General features: G+C 41.0%; 1 protein-coding gene across 1 annotated transcript in view; it reads right to left on the reverse strand.

Annotated features, from left to right (window-relative positions):
* Positions 1–20087, reverse strand: part of FMN2 (formin 2) — a 294117-nt gene that overhangs the window by 179685 nt on the left and 94345 nt on the right. The window contains exon 5 of the mRNA XM_059899583.1: positions 3587–3674. Within this exon, the coding sequence (XP_059755566.1) occupies positions 3587–3674 (88 nt within the window). The remainder of the gene's footprint in view (positions 1–3586; positions 3675–20087) is intronic.

Raw genomic sequence — 20087 nt, forward strand, 5'->3', positions numbered from 1 at the left:
AGATATTGGTGAGAGGACCTCCAAAGACAGAAAGCTAGACAACCTCAGGGTTACGGTAACCCTGCTGGCCAGGGTTTAATAAATATCTAAACGAGAGAGAATTAGATCAGAAACTGCTTCGTTTGATCTAGTGACAGGGTCACCTTACTACTTGTGTGCCTGCAAAATGTCCACTTAGCACTTGCTGTCCAGGCAGTATTATTAATGGCACCCCTTCCACTCTCAAAAGTATCCCAGTCTGGATGATGAACCACGTGGATCTTCTACCCAGGAGTGAGACTGGGGATGGGGGGGAAAGCTGAGCCTTATGAAATTCAGAATTCCTTTACAGCTACTATGATCTACCAAAATGGACCTAAGAGTTGCGAAGACCACACTGACTCCTTACGGGCCAAAAGTTATACAGGAAATTCAATTTATTTTCACTAAACTACAAATCTGTAGATACTCTCATAATACCAATTTCTGGGAATAATACTAGATTATTTAAAGGAATCCTCCCATTGAGAACAATTAAAAATGCTGGATAAAATATATTTGTAAAATATCTTAAAGTCTTCGAAGAGCTGACGAGATAAGAATTAGGATTCTAATCAAAAGGTAAGAGAGAGCCCTGAGACAGGAGCCAGCTCAGAGTCTGCCTTTGCCCTGCCTGACCCAACAAATCTGAACTTCGTGCTGACAGTTTCTGGGGCCCGGGGCTAAATACGAAAGCTCAAGGCCCACCCAAAGTACAGGTTCTAGACCTTCTTGACAATAAACTGGGACTCGAATGGCTACACACAGGGAAATCAACTCCTGCGGTGATGGACAGTTAGCCCTGCCTGACGGGGCCTCTGGAGCCTGATTTAAGGAGATCCTAAACCCAGAGTTGCTCGGAGCCCCAGCACAGACTAGAGCAAATCTGCTCTGAAAAGTACCTTCATCCTAGAGTTTAAATTATTCTAAACCCTTGGAGTGGGAGTTTTCAGAGGTGCACACCATTTTCACTCCTCCCATCTAAAAATTGTTACAATATGCAGGATAATTTAGTTTACCAGGCATGTTCACAACTGCATCACAGCAGCTCAGGCCTCCATTATAAGTGCCACACACACACACAGACACGCACACACACACGGATATGGTGACAAGAGAAGGATCAGACCTTTGGCACCTATGACCCAAACCCTAATTACTCCAATGCGGCACTTTACAATAGAAACATTACAAAGGAAACTCAGCTCTAAGCTTTCCTAGAGTTCTCTGACAGGGAAGAAGACAGAGAAGAAAATTCCTGCAGTTTTTCACCATCTTACACATGCTTTGTTTTGAGATGCCAATGCTGGCTGTAGGAAAAGCACAATCTTCGAGGAGCAGCATGTGTGGATGGGAGAGGAGGAGCAGTTAGTGAGGAGGGCTGAGGGCAGGTCAGTCTATCCTATTAACAAGCTTCGTGACACTGAGCAAGAGACACAACCACTGAAAGAGCTTAGTTTGCTCTTGTATAAGGTCACCCCGGAGGTCTGGATACATCCTGTGGCCACTTCCACATCCAAATCAATTGGTGTTTACACGTCCGTGGACTTCTCAGTGGAGGCACATCCTGACACAAGTCAGTTTTACTGTGGAGGCCGCATGTGATTTGCTCACGGACACCACGGTCCCGAAAACACACAGCAGACCCGGGCTTCTGGCACCGAAAGGCACACCCTCGCTCCTGCAGATCTGCAAGCCAGCCTTGCTTTAGAAAACCAAGGGCAGGGTCTCAAAGTGACTCCAGGCAATCATCTGACATCCTAACAGGATGAAGCTTATGGAGCTTTCAAGTGCTGCCAGCCACACCCGGCCCGTGAGCTAACCGGGGAGGCTTCCAATGATCTCTCTCTGGCTTCACACACACACACACACACACACACACACACACACACACACGTTAGGCGACTCCTTTGCTCAGAAGGTTCTCATTACTAACTCAACCCAGGCAATATCCGACTGAAGGAAAGGACCATAGCATTAATTTCAGATTTCATTCCATGGCTTGACTGGGCTACATCTGCCAGCTTTAGAAAAGCAAGTACTTCTTGTTGCCGGCCTTGGCGTCCTGTTCTATGAAAACGACCCCCAATGCTTCCACTTGAGAAAGCCTCCTCACCACCAAAGCAGCTTAATAAAAATTTAAATTGTGATTGTGCTACTCATGGATTGACAGGGCAGGACAAGCTTGTGCTATTTATGAATTATTCCACACATTATTTTAAGCCGACCAAGTAGAATCCACATTCATAAAGGGGTAAGCTGGAAAGCCAGGTAAATGTTTTCATGATTTTTAAACCATATTTTGTTAACAGGTAAACTGGCATTCCATTGGATAATTTAATCTGCTTTAAATCTATTCTAAGGCTCTGAACAGCTTAAGGGACATTTTGAATATAAATTTAATTCCTCTATTCACCTTTGGGCAATATTTTTCAGCACAAATGTGATAGGACAATATAGCATAGGGATGCCTGTCAATAGTAAAGTATTAAAATACTGACATGAAAGCCATTTTGAAAATGGTAAAAATCACCCTATTTCCAAATATAGAAAATATTTTATAAGCCTGGTTAAAGATATAAATTAAAACAACACCATAAAAAAATAACAAAATGTCATGCTATTACTGCTTCCATGGGTCTGGATCACCAAGAATAACATAAACGGGTAAGAATAATTTGAAACTATCTTTGATGCTTATTAGAAAAATAATTCGGTCCCCGTATGTGGAGAGAAGCCTGGGGGTTACACGCTAGTCATCCCAAGGAACTGAAAAAAGAGGGACCAGTTGTCCAGCCTAAAAAGTTACACATAATAAAGCTGCTTGAGTGATTCTTTCAGCATCTCACAGCCTCTCGGAACAGGAAGACAAAGAGAATATGTCCCTTCACCTACTCAATGCTTTAAAGGCATCTGAGACAAGTGGTCATGCAGCCTCTTCAACAGTTTTGAGTTTTCATTTAATCACTATACACAGCAATCCAGTCTACTCTTCCACGTCTCTAATCATAAGGAAATTTTTAAAACAACAACAATCAAAACAAGCTTTCATGTAACTCTGGTTTTAGCTGATCTATTAGAAAATCTTAGGTTTACTTCCTCTTCTTTATGTTAGCTCAGCAAACATCTGAGATTTACTCTTAGCATATTGTCCTCTCCTGTGGACCATCCTCCCCAGGTATCGTCAGGGGCTGAGGCATGGCCCACACCTGGATCTCACCAGTGTTCACCAGTCTCTCTTTGGACATGGCACAGAGAAGTCAAATCAGGTACAGGGCACAGTGGGACTAGTATTTCTCATGAGTTAAAAATTAAATATTTGCTAATGCACACTAAACATGTCACATGAGAATGATGCTCTTAGCAAGATACAGAAATAACACAAAAGCCAAATTACTCGTAACCTTTCCAGAAACAATCATGGTAGAAAGTTTGGTAACACTTACAGGAAACATACTCACCTCAATCTACACAGAGAGTCTAAGTATGAAATAATTTTACCACTAAGCAGCACATCCTTTGGCCCAAATTTGAGTATTCAAAAGTTGAATTTTAATTTTTCACTTACCATGTTGTATATCTTTCATATCTAAGTGAAGGCTAGACATCAATATTCCAACTGCTTGTGACCTTTTGTTGCTTAGTAACTTGACAACCTGTTCAAGAAAGAAAGGAAAAGGGAGAAATGTTATTTGAACTCAATGATAGGCTTAATAGCAGGTTATTTTTATCCTAGATGAAGAACAAATAACTTAGAACAGTTAAAGTACCAGAACTGATGTGAACAAGCTTTTGGGTTTTGTATCTCCCGTCTTCAAAATCCCCACCTTTGCCCTGTTGTTCACCAGCAGCCTAAGCATCAGGCTCTTTACCTGCCTTGCAAGAGCCTGATCTGCTATCACTGAAATTTCTAACCATCTGGGAAGTTAGCTTGGTCTCTGTAAAATAACAATTACACACCTGATCATTTGCAGCCTGAGATTTAAAAAGTGTTCTTTGTTTTTAAATGCAGAACCTTGAAACACTGGCCAATAAGTAAAGGGAAAAATAAAAGTACGCAGAGAATCTGTTAGAACAGATTAGTTTGACCACAAAATAGAAAATGTGCTTTTATGAAGGTTTTTTAGAAAGCTCACTATTTTACTGGCATTTGCTCTCGTTTTGCATTTGGCCCACATTTTGGGAGGAACGTTCCAACTAATTAATAGTGATACAATCATCAAATCCAAGGGGCTGTGTTAGCTCAATCTCAAATCTTTCCAGAGAGTCCGGAAGAGTCAGTTCATACAACCCATGAGAAGTTTCCTAACACAGATGTAGGCATGTTTAAATTATGTTTTCTAGACAATAACACATCACTGATAAATTCTGCTTATGACACTATTATCTCAGACACTGATCTTACGTAGAGCAGCAATTTCTACTTACTATCAGCATTTTGTTATAAATTTGCTTAGAAAAACACTGGAGGAAAAGAAAAAAGTTAAGGTCAAATTCCAGAAGTGACAGCTGCCCTAATTTGATCAATTAGGAAACTAATAAAATAATCATGCCCAGCTGTCAAACAAATCACAATGTAAGATAATATTCTCAACAGGAATAATAGCATTCTTGGTTCCCTATCAGGGATACAGGTGGAGAAAATGACAAATCCATTCCAGGAGAACCAACCTCAAAAACCCAACAGTCATTTCTGAAAGCTTCTTGAGGAAAGGGACATTAACACCCCACAAGAAGCAGTGCCTCCTAATAGGAAAGACATCGGAACTGATTCGCAGTTTGCTCTTTAAACATTTTATTTAATTCAGCTTAGAACTTGAATTTGAATCCATTCATACCTAAACTATTTTTATCAATAACAATTTCCTCTTCCGATGTGAAAAAATAGAAACTTAATTTCAGAAAAGCAGAGGTATGTATTCTGTTCTAAAAATATTTCTAACTTCAAATAAATAGAATCTGGGTCTCATCTGTGCTACGCTGAAAAAACTGTTTTTCCTAAGGTTTCCTATCTCTCCCCACCCCCTGATTCCTAATTACAATGGGCACGTCTGCATCCATATGTCATCTGACCTTCCTGCTGTGTTGACATGTTTATTACACGCTTATAAAAACTCTGGTGAAAATTAATTTCTAACCCTCAATTAAAAGTGGCATCTGGGGAGGAGAGAAGATGGCGGAAGAGTAAGACGCGGAGATCACCTTCCTTCCCACAGATACAGTAGAAATACATCTACACGTGGAACTGCTCCTATAGAACACCCACTGAACGCTGGCAGAAAACGTCAGACCTCCCAAAAGGCAAGAAACTCCCCCCGTACTTGGGTAGGGCAAAAGAAAAAAGAAATAACAGAGACAAAAGAATAGGGACTGCACCTGCACCAGTGGGAGGGAGCTGTGAAGGAGGAAAGATTTCCACGCACTAGGAGCCCCTTCGCGGGCAGAGACTGCGGGTGGCAGAGGGGGGAAGCTTCGGAGCCACGGAGGAGAGCGCAGCCACAGAGGTGCAGAGGGCAAAGCGGAGAGATTCCCGCACTTCCCGCACGGAGGCTCGGCGCTGACCAGCACTCACCAGCCCGAGAGGCTTGTCTGCTCAGCCGCCGGGGCGGGCGGGGCTGGGAGCTGAGGCTCGGGCTTCGGTCGGATCGCAGGGAGAGGACTGGGGTTAGCGGCGTGAACACAGCCTGAAGGGGTTAGTGCACCACAGCTAGCCGGGAGGGAGTCCGGGAAAAAGTCTGCAGCTGCCGAAGAGGCAAGAGACTTTTTCTTCCCTGTTTCCTGGTGCGCGAGGAGAGGGGATTCAGAGCGCCGCCTAAACGAACTTCAGAGACGGGCGCGAGCCGCAGCTAACAGCGCGGATCCCATAGCAACAGGGGCGCAGAGGAAAAAACGGAGAGACTCCCGCACAGAGGCTCGGCGCCGAGCAGCGCTCACCAGCCCGAGAGGCTTGTCTGCTCCCCCGCCGGGGCGGGCGGGGCTGGGAGCGGAGGCTCGGGCTTCAGTCGGATCGCAGGGAGAGGACTGGGGTTGGCGGCAGGGAGAGGACTGGGGTTGGCGGCGTGAACACAGCCTGAAGGGGTTGGCGCACCACAGCTGGCTGGGAGGGAGACCGGGAAAAAGTCTGCAGCTGCCGAAGAGGCAAGAGACTTTTTCTTGCCTCTTTGTTTCGCGGCGCGCAAGGAGAGGGGATTCAGAGCGCCGCCTAAACGAACTCCAGAAACTGGCGCGAGCCGCGGCGATCAGCGCGGACCCCAGAGACGGGCGTGAGACGCTGGGGCTGCTGCTGCCGCCTCCAAGAAGCCTGTGTGCGAGCACAGGTCACTCTCCACACCGCCCCTCCCGGGAGCCCGTGCAGCCCGCCACTGCCAGGGTCCCGTGATCCAGGGACAACATCCCCCGGGAGAACGCACTGCGCGCCTCAGGCTGCTGCAACGTCACGCCGGCCTCTGACGCCGCAGGCTCGCCCCGCCTCCTCTGTACCCCTCCCTCCCCGCGGCTTGGGTGAGCCAGAGTCCCCGAAGCAGCTGCTCCTTTAACCCCGTCCTGTCTGGGCGGGGAACAGACGCCCTCAGGCGACCTACACGCAGAGGCGGGTCCAAATCCAAAGCTGATCCCCAGGAGCTGTGCGAACAGAGAAGAGGAGGGGAAATCTGTCCCAGCAGCCTCAGAAGAAGAGGATTAAAACTCCACAAACAACTTGATGTGCCTGCATCTGTTGAATACCTGAATAGACAACGAATCATCCCAAATTCAGGAGGTGGACTTTGGGAGCAGGATATATTAATTTTTCCCCTTTTCCTTTTTTTTTGTGAGTGTATATGTATATGCTTCTGGGGGAGATTTTGTCTGTATAGCTTTGCTTTACAATAGCTTTATTTTACTTCACTATATTATAGCTTCTTTCTTTCTTTCCTTTCTTTCTTTCTTTCTTTCCTTCCTTCCTTCCTTCCTTCCTCCTTCCTTCCTTCCTTCCTTCCTTTCTTTCTTTCTTTCTTTCTTTCTATTTTTTCTCCCTCTTACTCTGAGCCGTGTGGACGAAAGGCTCTTGGTGCTTCAGCCAGGCATCAGGGCCGTACCTCGGAGGTGGGAGAGCCAACTTCAGGACACTGGTCCACAAGAGACCTCCCAGCTCCACGTAATACCAAACGGCAAAAATCTCTCAGAGATCTCCATCTCAACATCAAGACCCAGCATCACTCAATGACCAGCAAGCTACAGTGCTGAACACCCTATGCCAAACAACTAGCAAGACAGGAACACAGCCTCATCCATTAGCAGAGAGGCTGCCTAAAATCATAATAAGGCCACAGACACCCCAAAATACACCACCAGACGTGGACGTGCCCACCAGAAAGACAAGATCCAGCCTCATCCACCAGAGCTCAGGCACTAGTTCCCTCCACCAGGAAGCCTACACAACCCACTGAACCAACCTTAGCCACTGGGGACAGATACCAAAAACAACGGGAACTACAAACCTGCAACCTGTGATAAGGAGACCCCAAACACAGTAAGATAAGCAAAATGAGACGACAGAAAAACACACAGCAGATGAAGGAGCAGGGTCAAAACACACTAGACTTAACAAATGAAGAGGAAATAGGTAGTCTACCTGAAAAAGAATTCAGAATAATGATAGTAAGGATGATCCAAAATCTTGGAAATAGAATAGACAAAATGCAAGAAGCATTTAACAAGGACGTAGAAGAACTAAAGAGGAATCAAGCAATGATGAAAAACACAATAAATGAAATTAAAAATACTCTAGATGGGATCAATAGCAGAATAACTGAGGCAGAAGAAAGGATAAGTGACCTGGAAGATAAAATGGTGGAAATAACTACTGCAGAGCAGGATAAAGAAAAAAGAATGAAAAGAACTGAGGACAGTCTCAGAGACCTCTGGGACAGCATTAAACGCACCAACATTCGAATTATAGGGGTCCCAGAAGAAGAAGAGAAAAAGAAAGGGACTGAGAAAATATTTGAAGAGATTATAGTTGAAAACTTCCCTAATATGGGAAAGGAAATAGTTAATCAAGTCCTGGAAGCACAGAGAGTCCCATACAGGATAAACCCAAGGAGAAACACGCCAAGACACATATTAATCAAACTGTCAAAAATTAAATATAAGGAAAACATATTAAAGGCAGCAAGGGAAAAAAAACAAATAACACACAAGGGAATCCCCATAAGGTTAACATCTGATCTTTCAGCAGAAACTCTGCAAGCCAGAAGGGAGTGGCAAGATATACTTAAAGTCATGAAGGAGAAGAACCTACAACCAAGATTACTCTACCCAGCAAGGATCTCATTCAAATGTGATGGAGAAATTAAAACCTTTACAGACAAGCAAAAGCTGAGAGAGTTCAGCACTACCAAACCAGCTTTACAACAAATGCTAAAGGAACTTCTCTAGGCAAGAAACACAAGAGAAGGAAAACACCTACAATAACAAACCCAAAACATTTAAGAAAATGGGAATAGGAACATACATATCGATAATTACCTTGAATGTAAATGGATTAAATGCTCCCAGCAAAAGACACAGGCTGGCTGAATGGATACAAAAACAAGACCCATATATATGCTGTCTACAAGAGACCCACTTCAGACCTAGAGACACATACAGACTGAAAGTGAAGGGATGGAAAAAGATATTCCATGCAAATGGAAATCAAAAGAAAGCTGGAGTAGCAATTCTCATATCAGACAAAATAGACTTTAAAATAAAGACTATTACAAGAGACAAAGAAGGACACTATATAATGATCAAGGGATCGATCCAAGAGGAAGGTATAACAATTGTAAATATTTATGCACCCAACATAGGAGCACCTCAATACATAAGGCAAGTACTAACAGCCATAAAAGGGGAAATCGACAGCAACACAATCATAGTAGGGGACTTTAACACCCCACTTTCACCAATGGACAGATCATCCAAAATGAAAATAAATAAGGAAACACAAGCTTTAAATGATACATTAAACAAGATGGACTTAATTGATATTTATAGGACATTCCACCCAAAAACAACAGAATACACATTTTTCTCAAGTGCTCATGGAACATTCTCCAGGATAGATCATATCTTGGGTCACAAATCAAACCTTGGTAAATTTAAGAAAATTGAAATCGTATCAAGTATCTTTTCCGACCACAACGCTATGAGACTAGATATCAATTACAGGAAAAGATCTGTAAAAAATACAAACACATGGAGGCTACACAATACATTACTTAATAATGAAGTGATTACTGAAGAAATCAAAGGGGAAATCAAAAAATACCTAGAAATAAATGACAATGGAGATACGACGACCCAAAACCTATGGGACGCAGCAAAAGCAGTGCTAAGAGGGAAGTTTATAGCAATACAAGCCTACCTCAAGAAACAGGAAACATCTCGAATAAACAACCTAACCTTGCACCTAAAGCAATTAAAGAAGAACAAAAAAACCCCAAAGCCAGCAGAAGGAAAGAAATTATAAAGATCAGGTCAGAAATAAATGAAAAAGAAATGAAGGAAACAATAGCAAAAATCAATGAAACTAAAAGCTGGTTCTTTGAGAAGATAAACAAAATTGATAAACCATTAGCCAGACTCATCAAGAGAAAAAGGGAGAAGACTCAGATCAATAGAATTAGAAATGAAAAAGGAGAAATAACCACTGACACTGCAGAAATACAAACGATCATGAGAGATTACTACAAGCAACTCTATGCCAATAAAATGGACAACCTGGAAGAAATGGACAGATTCTTAGAAATGCACAAACTGCCGAGACTGAACCAGGAAGAAATAGAAAATATGAACAGACCAATCACAAGCACTGAAATTGAAACTGTGATTAAAAACCTTCCAACAAACAAAAGCCCAGGACCAGATGGCTTCACAGGTGAATTCTATCAAACATTTAGAGAAGAGCTAACACCTATCCTTCTCAAACTCTTCCAAAATATTGCAGAGGGAGGAACACTCCCAAACTCATTCTACGAGGCCACCATCACCCTGATACCAAAACCAGACAAAGATGTCACAAAGAAAGAAAACTACAGGCCAATATCACTGATGAACATAGATGCAAAAATCCTCAACAAAATACTCGCAAACAGAATCCAACAGCACATTAAAAGGATCATACACCATGATCAAGTGGGGTTTATCCCAGGAATGCAAGGATTCTTCAATATACGCAAATCAATCAATGTGATACACCATATTAACAAATTGAAGGAGAAAAACCATATGATCATCTCAATAGATGCAGAGAAAGCTTTCGACAAAATTCAACACCCATTTATGATAAAAGCCCTGCAGAAAGTAGGCATAGAGGGAACTTTCCTCAACATAATAAAGGCCATATATGACAAACCCACAGCCAACATTGTCCTCAATGGTGAAAAACTGAAACCATTTCCACTAAGATCAGGAACAAGACAAGGTTGCCCACTCTCACCACTATTATTCAACATAGTTTTGGAAGTGTTAGCCACAGCAATCAGAGAAGACAAAGAAATAAAAGGAATCCAAATCGGAAAAGAAGAAGTAAAGCTGTCACTATTTGCAGATGACATGATACTATACATAGAGAATCCTAAAGAGGCTACCAGAAAACTCCTAGAGCTAATCAATGCATTTGGTAAAGTAGCAGGATACAAAATTAATGCACAGAAATCGCTTGCATTTCTATACACTAATGACGAAAAATCTGAAAGGGAAATTAAGAAAACACTCCCGTTTACCATTGCAACAAAAAGAATAAGATATCTAGGAATAAACCTACCTAAGGAGACAAAAGACCTGTATGCAGAAAATTATAAGACACTGATGAAAGAAATTAAAGATGATACAAATAGATGGAGAGATATACCATGTTCCTGGATTGGAAGAATCAACATTGTGAAAATGACTCTACTACCCAAAGCAATCTACAGATTCAATGCAATCCCTATCAAACTACCACTGGCATTTTTCACAGAACTAGAACAAAAAATTTCACAATTTGTATGGAAACACAAAAGACCCCGAATAGCCAAAGCAATCTTGAGAACGAAAAATGGAGCTGGGGGAATCAGGCTCCCTGACTTCAGACTATACTACAAAGCTTCAGTAATCAAGACAGTTTGGTACTGGCACAAAAACAGAAATATAGATCAATGGAACAGGATAGAAAGCCCAGAGATAAACCCACACACATATGGTCACCTTATCTTTGATAAAGGAGGCAAGCATATACAGTGGAGAAAAGACAGCCTCTTCAATAAGTGGTGCTGGGAAAATTGGACAGGTACATGTAAAAGTATGAAATTAGAACACTCCCTGACACCATGCACAAAAATAAACTCCAAATGGATTAAAGACCTAAGTGTAAGGCCAGACACTATCAAACTCTTAGAGGAAAACATAGGCAGAACACTCTATGACATACATCACAGCAAGATTCTTTTTGACCCAGCTCCCAGAGAAATGGAAATAAGAACACAAATAAACAAATATGACCTAATGAAACTTAAAAGCTTTTGCACAGCAAAGGAAACCATAAACAAGACCAAAAGACAACCCTTAGAATGGGAGAAAATATTTGCAAATGAAGCAACTGACAAAGGATTAATCTCCAAGATTTACAAGCAGCTCATGCAGCTCAATAACAAAAAAACGAACAACCCAATCCAAAAATGGGCAGAAGACCTAAATAGACATTTCTCCAAAGAAGATATACAGATGGCCTACAGACACATGAAAGAATGCTCAACATCATTAATCATTAGAGAAATGCAAATCAAAACTACAATGAGATATCATCTCACACCGGTCAGAATGGCCATCATCAAAAAATCTAGAAACAATAAATGCTGGAGAGGGTGTGGAGGAAAGGGAACACTCTTGCACTGTTGGTGGGAATGTAAATTGATACAGCCACTATGGAGAACAGTATGGAGGTTCCTTAAAAAACTACAAATAGAACTACCATACGACCCAGCAATTCCACTACTGGGCATATACCCTGAGAAAACCATAGGTCAAAAAGTGTCATGTACCACAATGTTCATTGCAGCTCTATTTACAATAGCCAGGACATGGAAGCAACCTAAATGTCCATCGACAGACGAATGGATAAAGAAGATGTGGCACATATATACAATGGAATATTACTCAGCCATAAAAAGAAATGAAATGGAGGTATTTGTAATGAGGTGGATGGAGTTAGAGTCTGTCATACAGAGTGAAGTAAGTCAGAAAGAGAAAAACAAATACAGTATGCTAACACATATATACGGAATCTAAGGAAAAAAAAAAAAAAAAAAGGCCATGAAGAACCTAGTGGCAAGACGGGAATAAAGACACAGACCTACTAGAGAATGGACTTGAGGATATGGGGAGGGGGTGGGGTGAGATGTGGCAGGGTAAGAGAGTGTCATGGACATATATACACTACCAAATGTAAAATAGATAGCTAGTGGGAAGCAGCCGCATAGCCCAGGGAGATCAGCTCGGTGCTTTGTGACCACCTAGAGGGGTGGGATGGGGAGGGTGGGAGGGAGGGAGATGCAAGAGGGAAGAGAAATGGGAACATATTGTATATGTATAACTGATTCACTTTGTTATAAAGCAGAAGCTAACACACTATTGTAAGGCAATTATACTTCAATAAAGATGTTTAAAAAAAAAAAAAAAAAAAAAAGTGGCATCTGGAAGGCCTGCACAGGGAGCTCTCACGCCTACCGCTGGGGGTCAATCACCCAAACAGGAAGAGAGGGTCCTCGCACCTCCAACAGGAAGGGGTCTCTACTTCCCCGGCAGGAGGAAGGGAGATGTTCTTCCCGCCAAGCAACAAGCTCAGCCAATGGAAAATGTCGCAGCTCAGCCAATGAGAAACCTGAACTCCCACTTTCCTCCAAGGAACTTTTATAGAGGACAGCCCCACCCACTGCCCCTTTTCTCTATAAAAGCTCCTGTCCTTTGTTCTCCGCATTTCCCTGTGGTCAAAAGCTTGAATTTATTTCCCCAACTACGATTCCCCTGGTTATTCCCAAATAAACTCATGCTGCTGAGATAACTGGCTATTTTATTTTTAAAGTTGACACTCTCTACTCCAGGGTTCCTGCTAGTCTGGCTCAGGCTTTTTTAAGATGAACTATTCTGATTTCACATTAAATATTGGTATATCCCAGAGTTCTGCTCTCAGCTCCATATTCTCTTCAATGTATGACCTATATTTTCTCCTCCATCGACATGTATGCCTGCACTTATATAACTGTGTTCTTTTAACAGCACCTTAACCTCAGCAGTATCCTATTTTCCTAACAAATATCTCCGCATCAATTACCCACATAAACCTCCATCTGACATGTCTAATACCAAACTTGTCATCAAGCCCACCCCAAAAACCTACTCAGCTTCTCCTCTTTTATTCCATATGTTGAGATCATGCACCACCATTTTCAGTCCACCATCAAAGTTAGAAATCCAGAAATCATTCTAGATCCACCCCCCCTCCTTCACCTGCATGTTCTGGTCTGACAAGTCCTGTCAGTTGTAAGTCTGCTATATCCTTGAAATCCACCCCTTCCTCCTTAACTCTACTGTCAGCATTTACTTCTGTTTTATAACTTGCAGAGATCAATGCAAAGGATCCTAACCAGACTTCCCAGTTCTAGTCCAGTGGTTCCCAAGGTATATTTCCTGCAACAGAGTGCAGCATAATCACCTGGGAACTCATTAAAGATGCAAAATCTCTGTCAGAAAGCTGTTATTCAGAAGATCTAGGCAAAGAAAGACTCAATCAGCATTTTAAAAAGCCTTCCAGGTGATTATAGAATAAACAACGATTCTCATGTCTTCCTATCCATTCTCCAGTATCATCTCTAAAAGTGCCGCTATTTGCAAGTCACTCCCTTGCCTTTTAAACCTGAGAGGCCCATAAATAAGGGTAGGTCACATAGCCTCTTCACAGACTGTTTCACAGTTCATACCTGAAACTTGCTTTTCCTCTTATAATTGAAATGAACTTGACTATAAACTGTATGTTACATTTAAATGCCAAAGATTATAGATAGGAATAATAATTATTGATCACCTTCCAAAAAGCATACATACAGGAGAGAACACATGTCTAAAAGGATCAATTCCACAGTTTCCTGGAGTTATTCAACCTAATGTAAAGAAACCACCATCATCACTTCCCTCTCTCTCTCTCTCTCTCTCTCCCAATCTCTCTTTAATAAACTGAATAACAAGAACTTGAAGCTATCAAACTACAACATTTTTAGAATCCAGTGACTATATATATAAAATGGAGATGAAGGAGTTAACTCTTACAAAATGATCTTAAAACGCTTAGATGAAAAGCAGAAAATACAGATTTAGCAAATTTGAATATTCCAGAAGGCAATCTACAGATTCAGTGCAATCCGTGTCAAAATGCTACAGGCATTTTTCACAGAAATAGAACAAATAAGCCTAAATCTGCATGGAAACACAAAAGATTCCAAATAGCCAAAACCATCTTTAGAAAGAATGAAGCTGGAGGTATCACACTCCTTGATTTCAAACTACACAACAAAGCTACTATAATCAAAACAGTATTGTACTGGAATAAAAAAACAGACACATAGACCCATGGAACAGAATAGAGTCCAAAAATAAACCCAAGCTTATATGGTCAAATTCATCTACAACAAAGGAGGCAAAAATATACAATGGAGAAAAGACAGTATCTTCAATAAATGATGTTGGGAAAACTGAACAGCTACATGTAAAAGAATCAAAGTGGACTACTTTCTCACACCATATTCAAAAATAAACTCAAATGTATAAAGACATAAATATAAGACTGGAAACCATAAAACTACAAGGAAACACAGGCAATATGCTCTTTGACATCAGTCTTAGCAATATTTTTTTGAGTATGTCACCTCAGGTAAGAAAAGCAAAAGCAAAACTAAACAAATGGGACTACATCAAACTAAAAACCTTTTTCACAGTGAAGGAAACTAAGAACAACAACAACAACAAAAGGCTGCCTAATTGAATGGATGAAGATATATCCAAACAATGTATCTGATAAGGAGTTAATATCCAAAATATACAAAGAACTCATACAACTCAACAATAAAAAACAAAAAACAAGGGACTTCCCTGGTGGCGCAGTGGTTAAGAATCTGCTTGCCAATGCAGGGGACATGGGTTCGAGCCCTGGTCTGGGAAGATCCCACATGCCACGGAGCACTAAGCCCGTGCACCACAAAAACTGAGCCTGAGCTTTAGAGCCCGCAAGCCACAACTACTGAAGCCTGCACACCTACAGCCCATGCTCCGCAACAAGAGAAGCCATGGCAATGAGAAGCCTGCGCACCACAACGAAGAGTAGAGAGCTGCCTCAACTAGAGAAAGACCGTGTGCAGCAACAAAAACCCAACACAGCCAAAAATACACAAATAAATAAATTTATTTAAAAACAAAACAAAACAAACAAAAAAACACCAACCAGACAACCTGATTAAAACATGGGCAAAGGAACAGAATAGACATTTTTCCAAAGAAGACATACAGATGGCCCCCAGACACATGAAAAATGCTCAACATCACTAACCATTAGGGAAATGCAAATCAAAACCACAATAAGATAACATCTCACACCTGTCAGAATGGCTATAAAGTCTGCTATTGTTATTTACTGTCAATTTCTCCCTTTTTGTCTGTTAATATTTTCTTCATGTATTTACATGGACCTACGTTGGGTGCATATACACTTACAATTGTTGTATCTTCTTGGATTGATCCCTTGATCACTATTTAATGTCATTCTTTATCTATTGTTACAGTCTTCATTTTAGTCTATTTTGTCTGATGTAAGTATTAGTATCCCAGCTTTCTTTTCATTTCCGTTTGTACAGAATACCTGTTACTCCCCTCACTTTCAGTCTGTGTGTGTCTTTAGATCTGAAGTGAGTCTCTTGTAGGTAACATATATATGGGTCCAGTTTGTGTATCCACTCAGCCGATCTATGTCTTTTGATTGGAGCATTTAGTCCAAGTACATTTAAAGTACTTATTGATAGATATGTACTTACTGCCATTTTGTTAATTGTTTTTTTAATCAATTTTCATTGGACTATAGTTGCTTTACAATGTTGTATTAGTTTCTGCTATACAGCAAAGTGAATCAGCTATACGTATACATATACCCCTTCTTTTTTGGATTTCCTTCCCATTTAGGTCTCCACAGAGTATTGAGTAGAGTTCCCTGTGCTATACAGTAGGTTCTCATTAGTTATCTATTTCATACATAGTAGTGTATATGTCAATCCCAATCTCCCTTATTAATTGTTTTTATAGTTCTTTTTTGTTCACTTCCCTTGTGATGTGATGACTATCTTATGTTTGGATACCTTTCTCATTTTTTCTGTGTTATCTATTATAGATTTTTGAGTTGTGGTAACCATGAGGTTTATAAACAACAATAACAATTTCTCTCTCCCTCTCTGTATATATTATATATTTAAAATATATACACATATATATGTGTATATGTGTGTGTGTTTATTTTATTTTTAAATTTATTTTTATTGAAGTATAGTTGCTATTCAATATTATATAAGTTACAGGTGTACAATACAGTGATTCCCAATTTTTAAAGGTTATTCTCCATTTGTAGTCACTATTAAATATTGGCTATATTCCCCATGTTGTATAATATATCCTTGTAGCTTATTTTATACCTATAGTTTGTACCTCTTACTCCCCTACCCCTTTATTGACCTTCTCCCCTTCCCTCTGCCCACTGGTAATCATTAGTATGTTCTCTATATCTGTGAGTCTGCTTCTTTTTTATTATATTCACTAGTTTCTTGTGTTTCTTAGATTCCACATATAAGTGATATCATACAGTATTTGTCTTTCTCTGTCTGATTTATTTCACCTAGCATAATGTCCTCCAAGTCCATTCATGTTGCTGCAAATGGCATTATTTCATTCTTTTTTATGGCTGAGTAGTATTCCATTTTATATATATATATAGAGAGAGAGAGAGAGAGAGAAAGAGATACATCTAGAAATGTGACACATATATATATGTCATCTTCTTTATCCATTCATCTGTTGATGGGCACTTAGGTTGCTTCCATATCCTAGCTATTGTAAACAGTGTTGCTATGAACACTGCAGAGCATGTATCTTTTCAAATTAGCATATTTGTGTTTCTTTGGATATATACCCAGGAGTGGAACTGCTCAGTCATATGGTAGTACTATTTTTAGTTTTTTGAGAAGCCTCCATATTGTTTTCCACAGTTGCTGCACCAACTTACATTCCCACCAACAGTGTACAAGGGTTCTCTTTTCTCCATATCCTTGCCAACATTTGTTATTTGTGTTCCTTTTGATGATAACCTTTCTGACAGGTGTGAGGTGATATCTCACTGTGGTTTTGATTTGCATTTCTCTGATAATTAACCATGTTGAGCATTTTTAATCTGCCTGTTGGCCTTATTTGGAAAAATATCTATTCAGGTCTTCTACCCATTCTTTAATCAGGTTGTTTGTTTTTTTAATGTTGAGCTGTATGAGCTGTTTATATACGTTGGATATTAATCTCTTATGGGTCATATCATTTGTAAATATTTTCTCCCATTCAGTAAGTTTTCTTCGTTTGGTTGATGGTTTCTTTTGCTGTGCAAAAGGTTTTAAGTTTAATTAGGTCCCACCTGTTTATGTTTGCTTATATTTCCTTTGCTTTGGGAGACAGATCCAAAAACAATATTGCTAAGGCCAATGTGAAAGAGTGTTCTGCCTATGTTTCCCTCTAGTTTTAGAATATCCAATCTTACATTTAGGTCTTTATCCATTTTGAGCTTATTTTTGTCTATGGTGTTAGAGAATGTTCTAATTTCATTCTTTTCCATGTAGTTGTCCAGTTTTCCAGCACCACTTATTGAAGAGACTGTCTTATCGCCATTGGGTATTCTTAACTCCTTTGTTGTAGATTAATTGACCCTAAGTGCATGGGTTTATTACTGGGCTTTCTATCCTGTTCAATTTATCCAGGTGTCTGTTTCTGTGCCAATACCATACTGTTTTGATTACTGTAGCTTTTTAGTTATAAGTGATTATTTTAAATTTCTGATCTCTTAATTCAAATATCTTTTAGCAATCCTGAATTTTTACTCCCCCCAACAAGTTTACTGTTTTGACATCATATTTTACATGTTTCTGTAACTACTTATTGTGGATGCAGATGATTTTACTATTTCTGTCTTTTAACCTTTCTACTAGCTTTGATCTATTACCTTTAATGTATATTTGCCTTTATCAATGAGATTTTTCCTTTTGCAATTTTCGTATTTCTAGTTGTGGCCTTTCTAGAAAAGTCCCTTTAGCATTTCTTGTAAAGCTGGTTTGGTGGTGCTGAACTGTTTTAGCTTTCGTTTGTCTGCAAAACTCTTTATATCTCCTTTGAATCTGAATGATAGTTTTCCCTGGTACAGTATTCTTGGTTGTAGGTTTTTTCCTCACATTGCTTTAAATATATCATGCCACTTCCTCTGGCCTGCAGTTTCAGCTAAAAAGTCAGGTGATAGCCTCATGGGAGTCCCTTTGTATGAACTAGTTGCTTTTCCCTTGCTGCTTTTAATATTCTCTCTTTATTTTATTTTTTGCCATTTTAATTACAATGTGTAGACATCTTTGGGTTGATCTTATTTGGGACTCTCTGTGTTTCCTGGACCTGGATGTCACCTTTCTTTCCCAGGTTAGGGAACTTTTCAGCCAATAGGTTTTCAAATAACTTCTCTGTCCCTTTATTCCTCTCCACTCCTCCTGGGGCCCCTATAATGTGAGAATCAGGATGCTTGGTGTTGTTCCAGAAGTCTCTTAAACTCTCATTTTAAAAGATTTTTTTCTTTTTTCTATTCTGTTTGAGCAATTTCCACTATTTGGTATCCCAGTTTGCTGATCCATTCCTCTGTATCATCTAAGCTACTATGGATTCCTTCCACTGTATTTTTAATTGCAGTTATTGTATTCTTCAGCTCTTTGGTTAGTTATACTTTCTCTTTCTTAGAAACTTCTAACTTTTTACAGGGTTCATCCATTCTTCTCCCGAGTTCTTTGATCATCTTTACCTTCATTATCTTGAAGGGAGGTTGCTTATCTCCACCCGACTTAGTCCTTCTTCTGGGGTTACATCTTGTTCCTTCATTTGAAACATGTTCCTCTGTCACCTCATTTTTCCTAATTCTCTTTACATTTCTATATATTTGGTGGTTGGATACATTTCCCAATGTTGGAGAATTGACCTTAAGCAGGAAACATACTCCCCTAAATGCTCCAGGGGTGTCCCCTCTGTGGGTCATGTGGGTGCTTTTGTTGTGGAGGACTGACTGCTGTGGGGCCACTGGTAGGTGAAGTTGCACCCTGGCCCATTTGGTTGCCAGGCCCTGCCTAGTGTGGAGGCTGCACCTGCTGTTGAGCAGGGCTGGGCCCAGGCACAGCTTGCTGCAGGGCCCAGGGAGTCCTGGTCCTGGTGCTGGCCCAGTGGTGGACAGGGGAGGTACTGGGGTGGATGGCTGTGGGCTAAAGGTTTCCTGGAGCTAGTGTTAGCCTGCCTGTGAGTGAGCTTGGGACCTGGTGTGGAGGGTCAGGTGGAGGGAGCATGCAAGGCCTGGTTTTGGCCCGCTGATGTGTGGGGGCAGTTCCTGATGCAGTTGACTGAAGTGTCCAGTGTTTCTTGGAGCTGGTGTCAGCCCACTGATGGGTGGGACCAAGGCCCAGGGCATCCTGGGGCTGGTGCAGACACTCTAGTGGGCAGAGCCAAGAACCAGGCTCTCTGGCTGTGGGGCCTGGTGATTCTGGATCTGGTGTCAGCCATCTGCTGTGAAGGACCAGGACCCAGGTGGTCCCAGGGCTAGTGCTGGCCCACTGGTGGGTAAAGCTGTGTCCCAGGATCTCTTTCTGCAGGATTCTAGGGGTTCTGTAGCTGCTGTCAGCCAGCTGGTGGGTGGAGCTGGGCCTTGGGGTCTTGAATTCCAGACCTAGGGATCTGGTGTCGGCCCACTTATGGGCATG

This window comes from Balaenoptera ricei, chromosome 16 (genome assembly GCF_028023285.1).
Source record: "Balaenoptera ricei isolate mBalRic1 chromosome 16, mBalRic1.hap2, whole genome shotgun sequence".
In the NCBI taxonomy this organism is placed as follows: domain Eukaryota; kingdom Metazoa; phylum Chordata; class Mammalia; order Artiodactyla; family Balaenopteridae; genus Balaenoptera; species Balaenoptera ricei.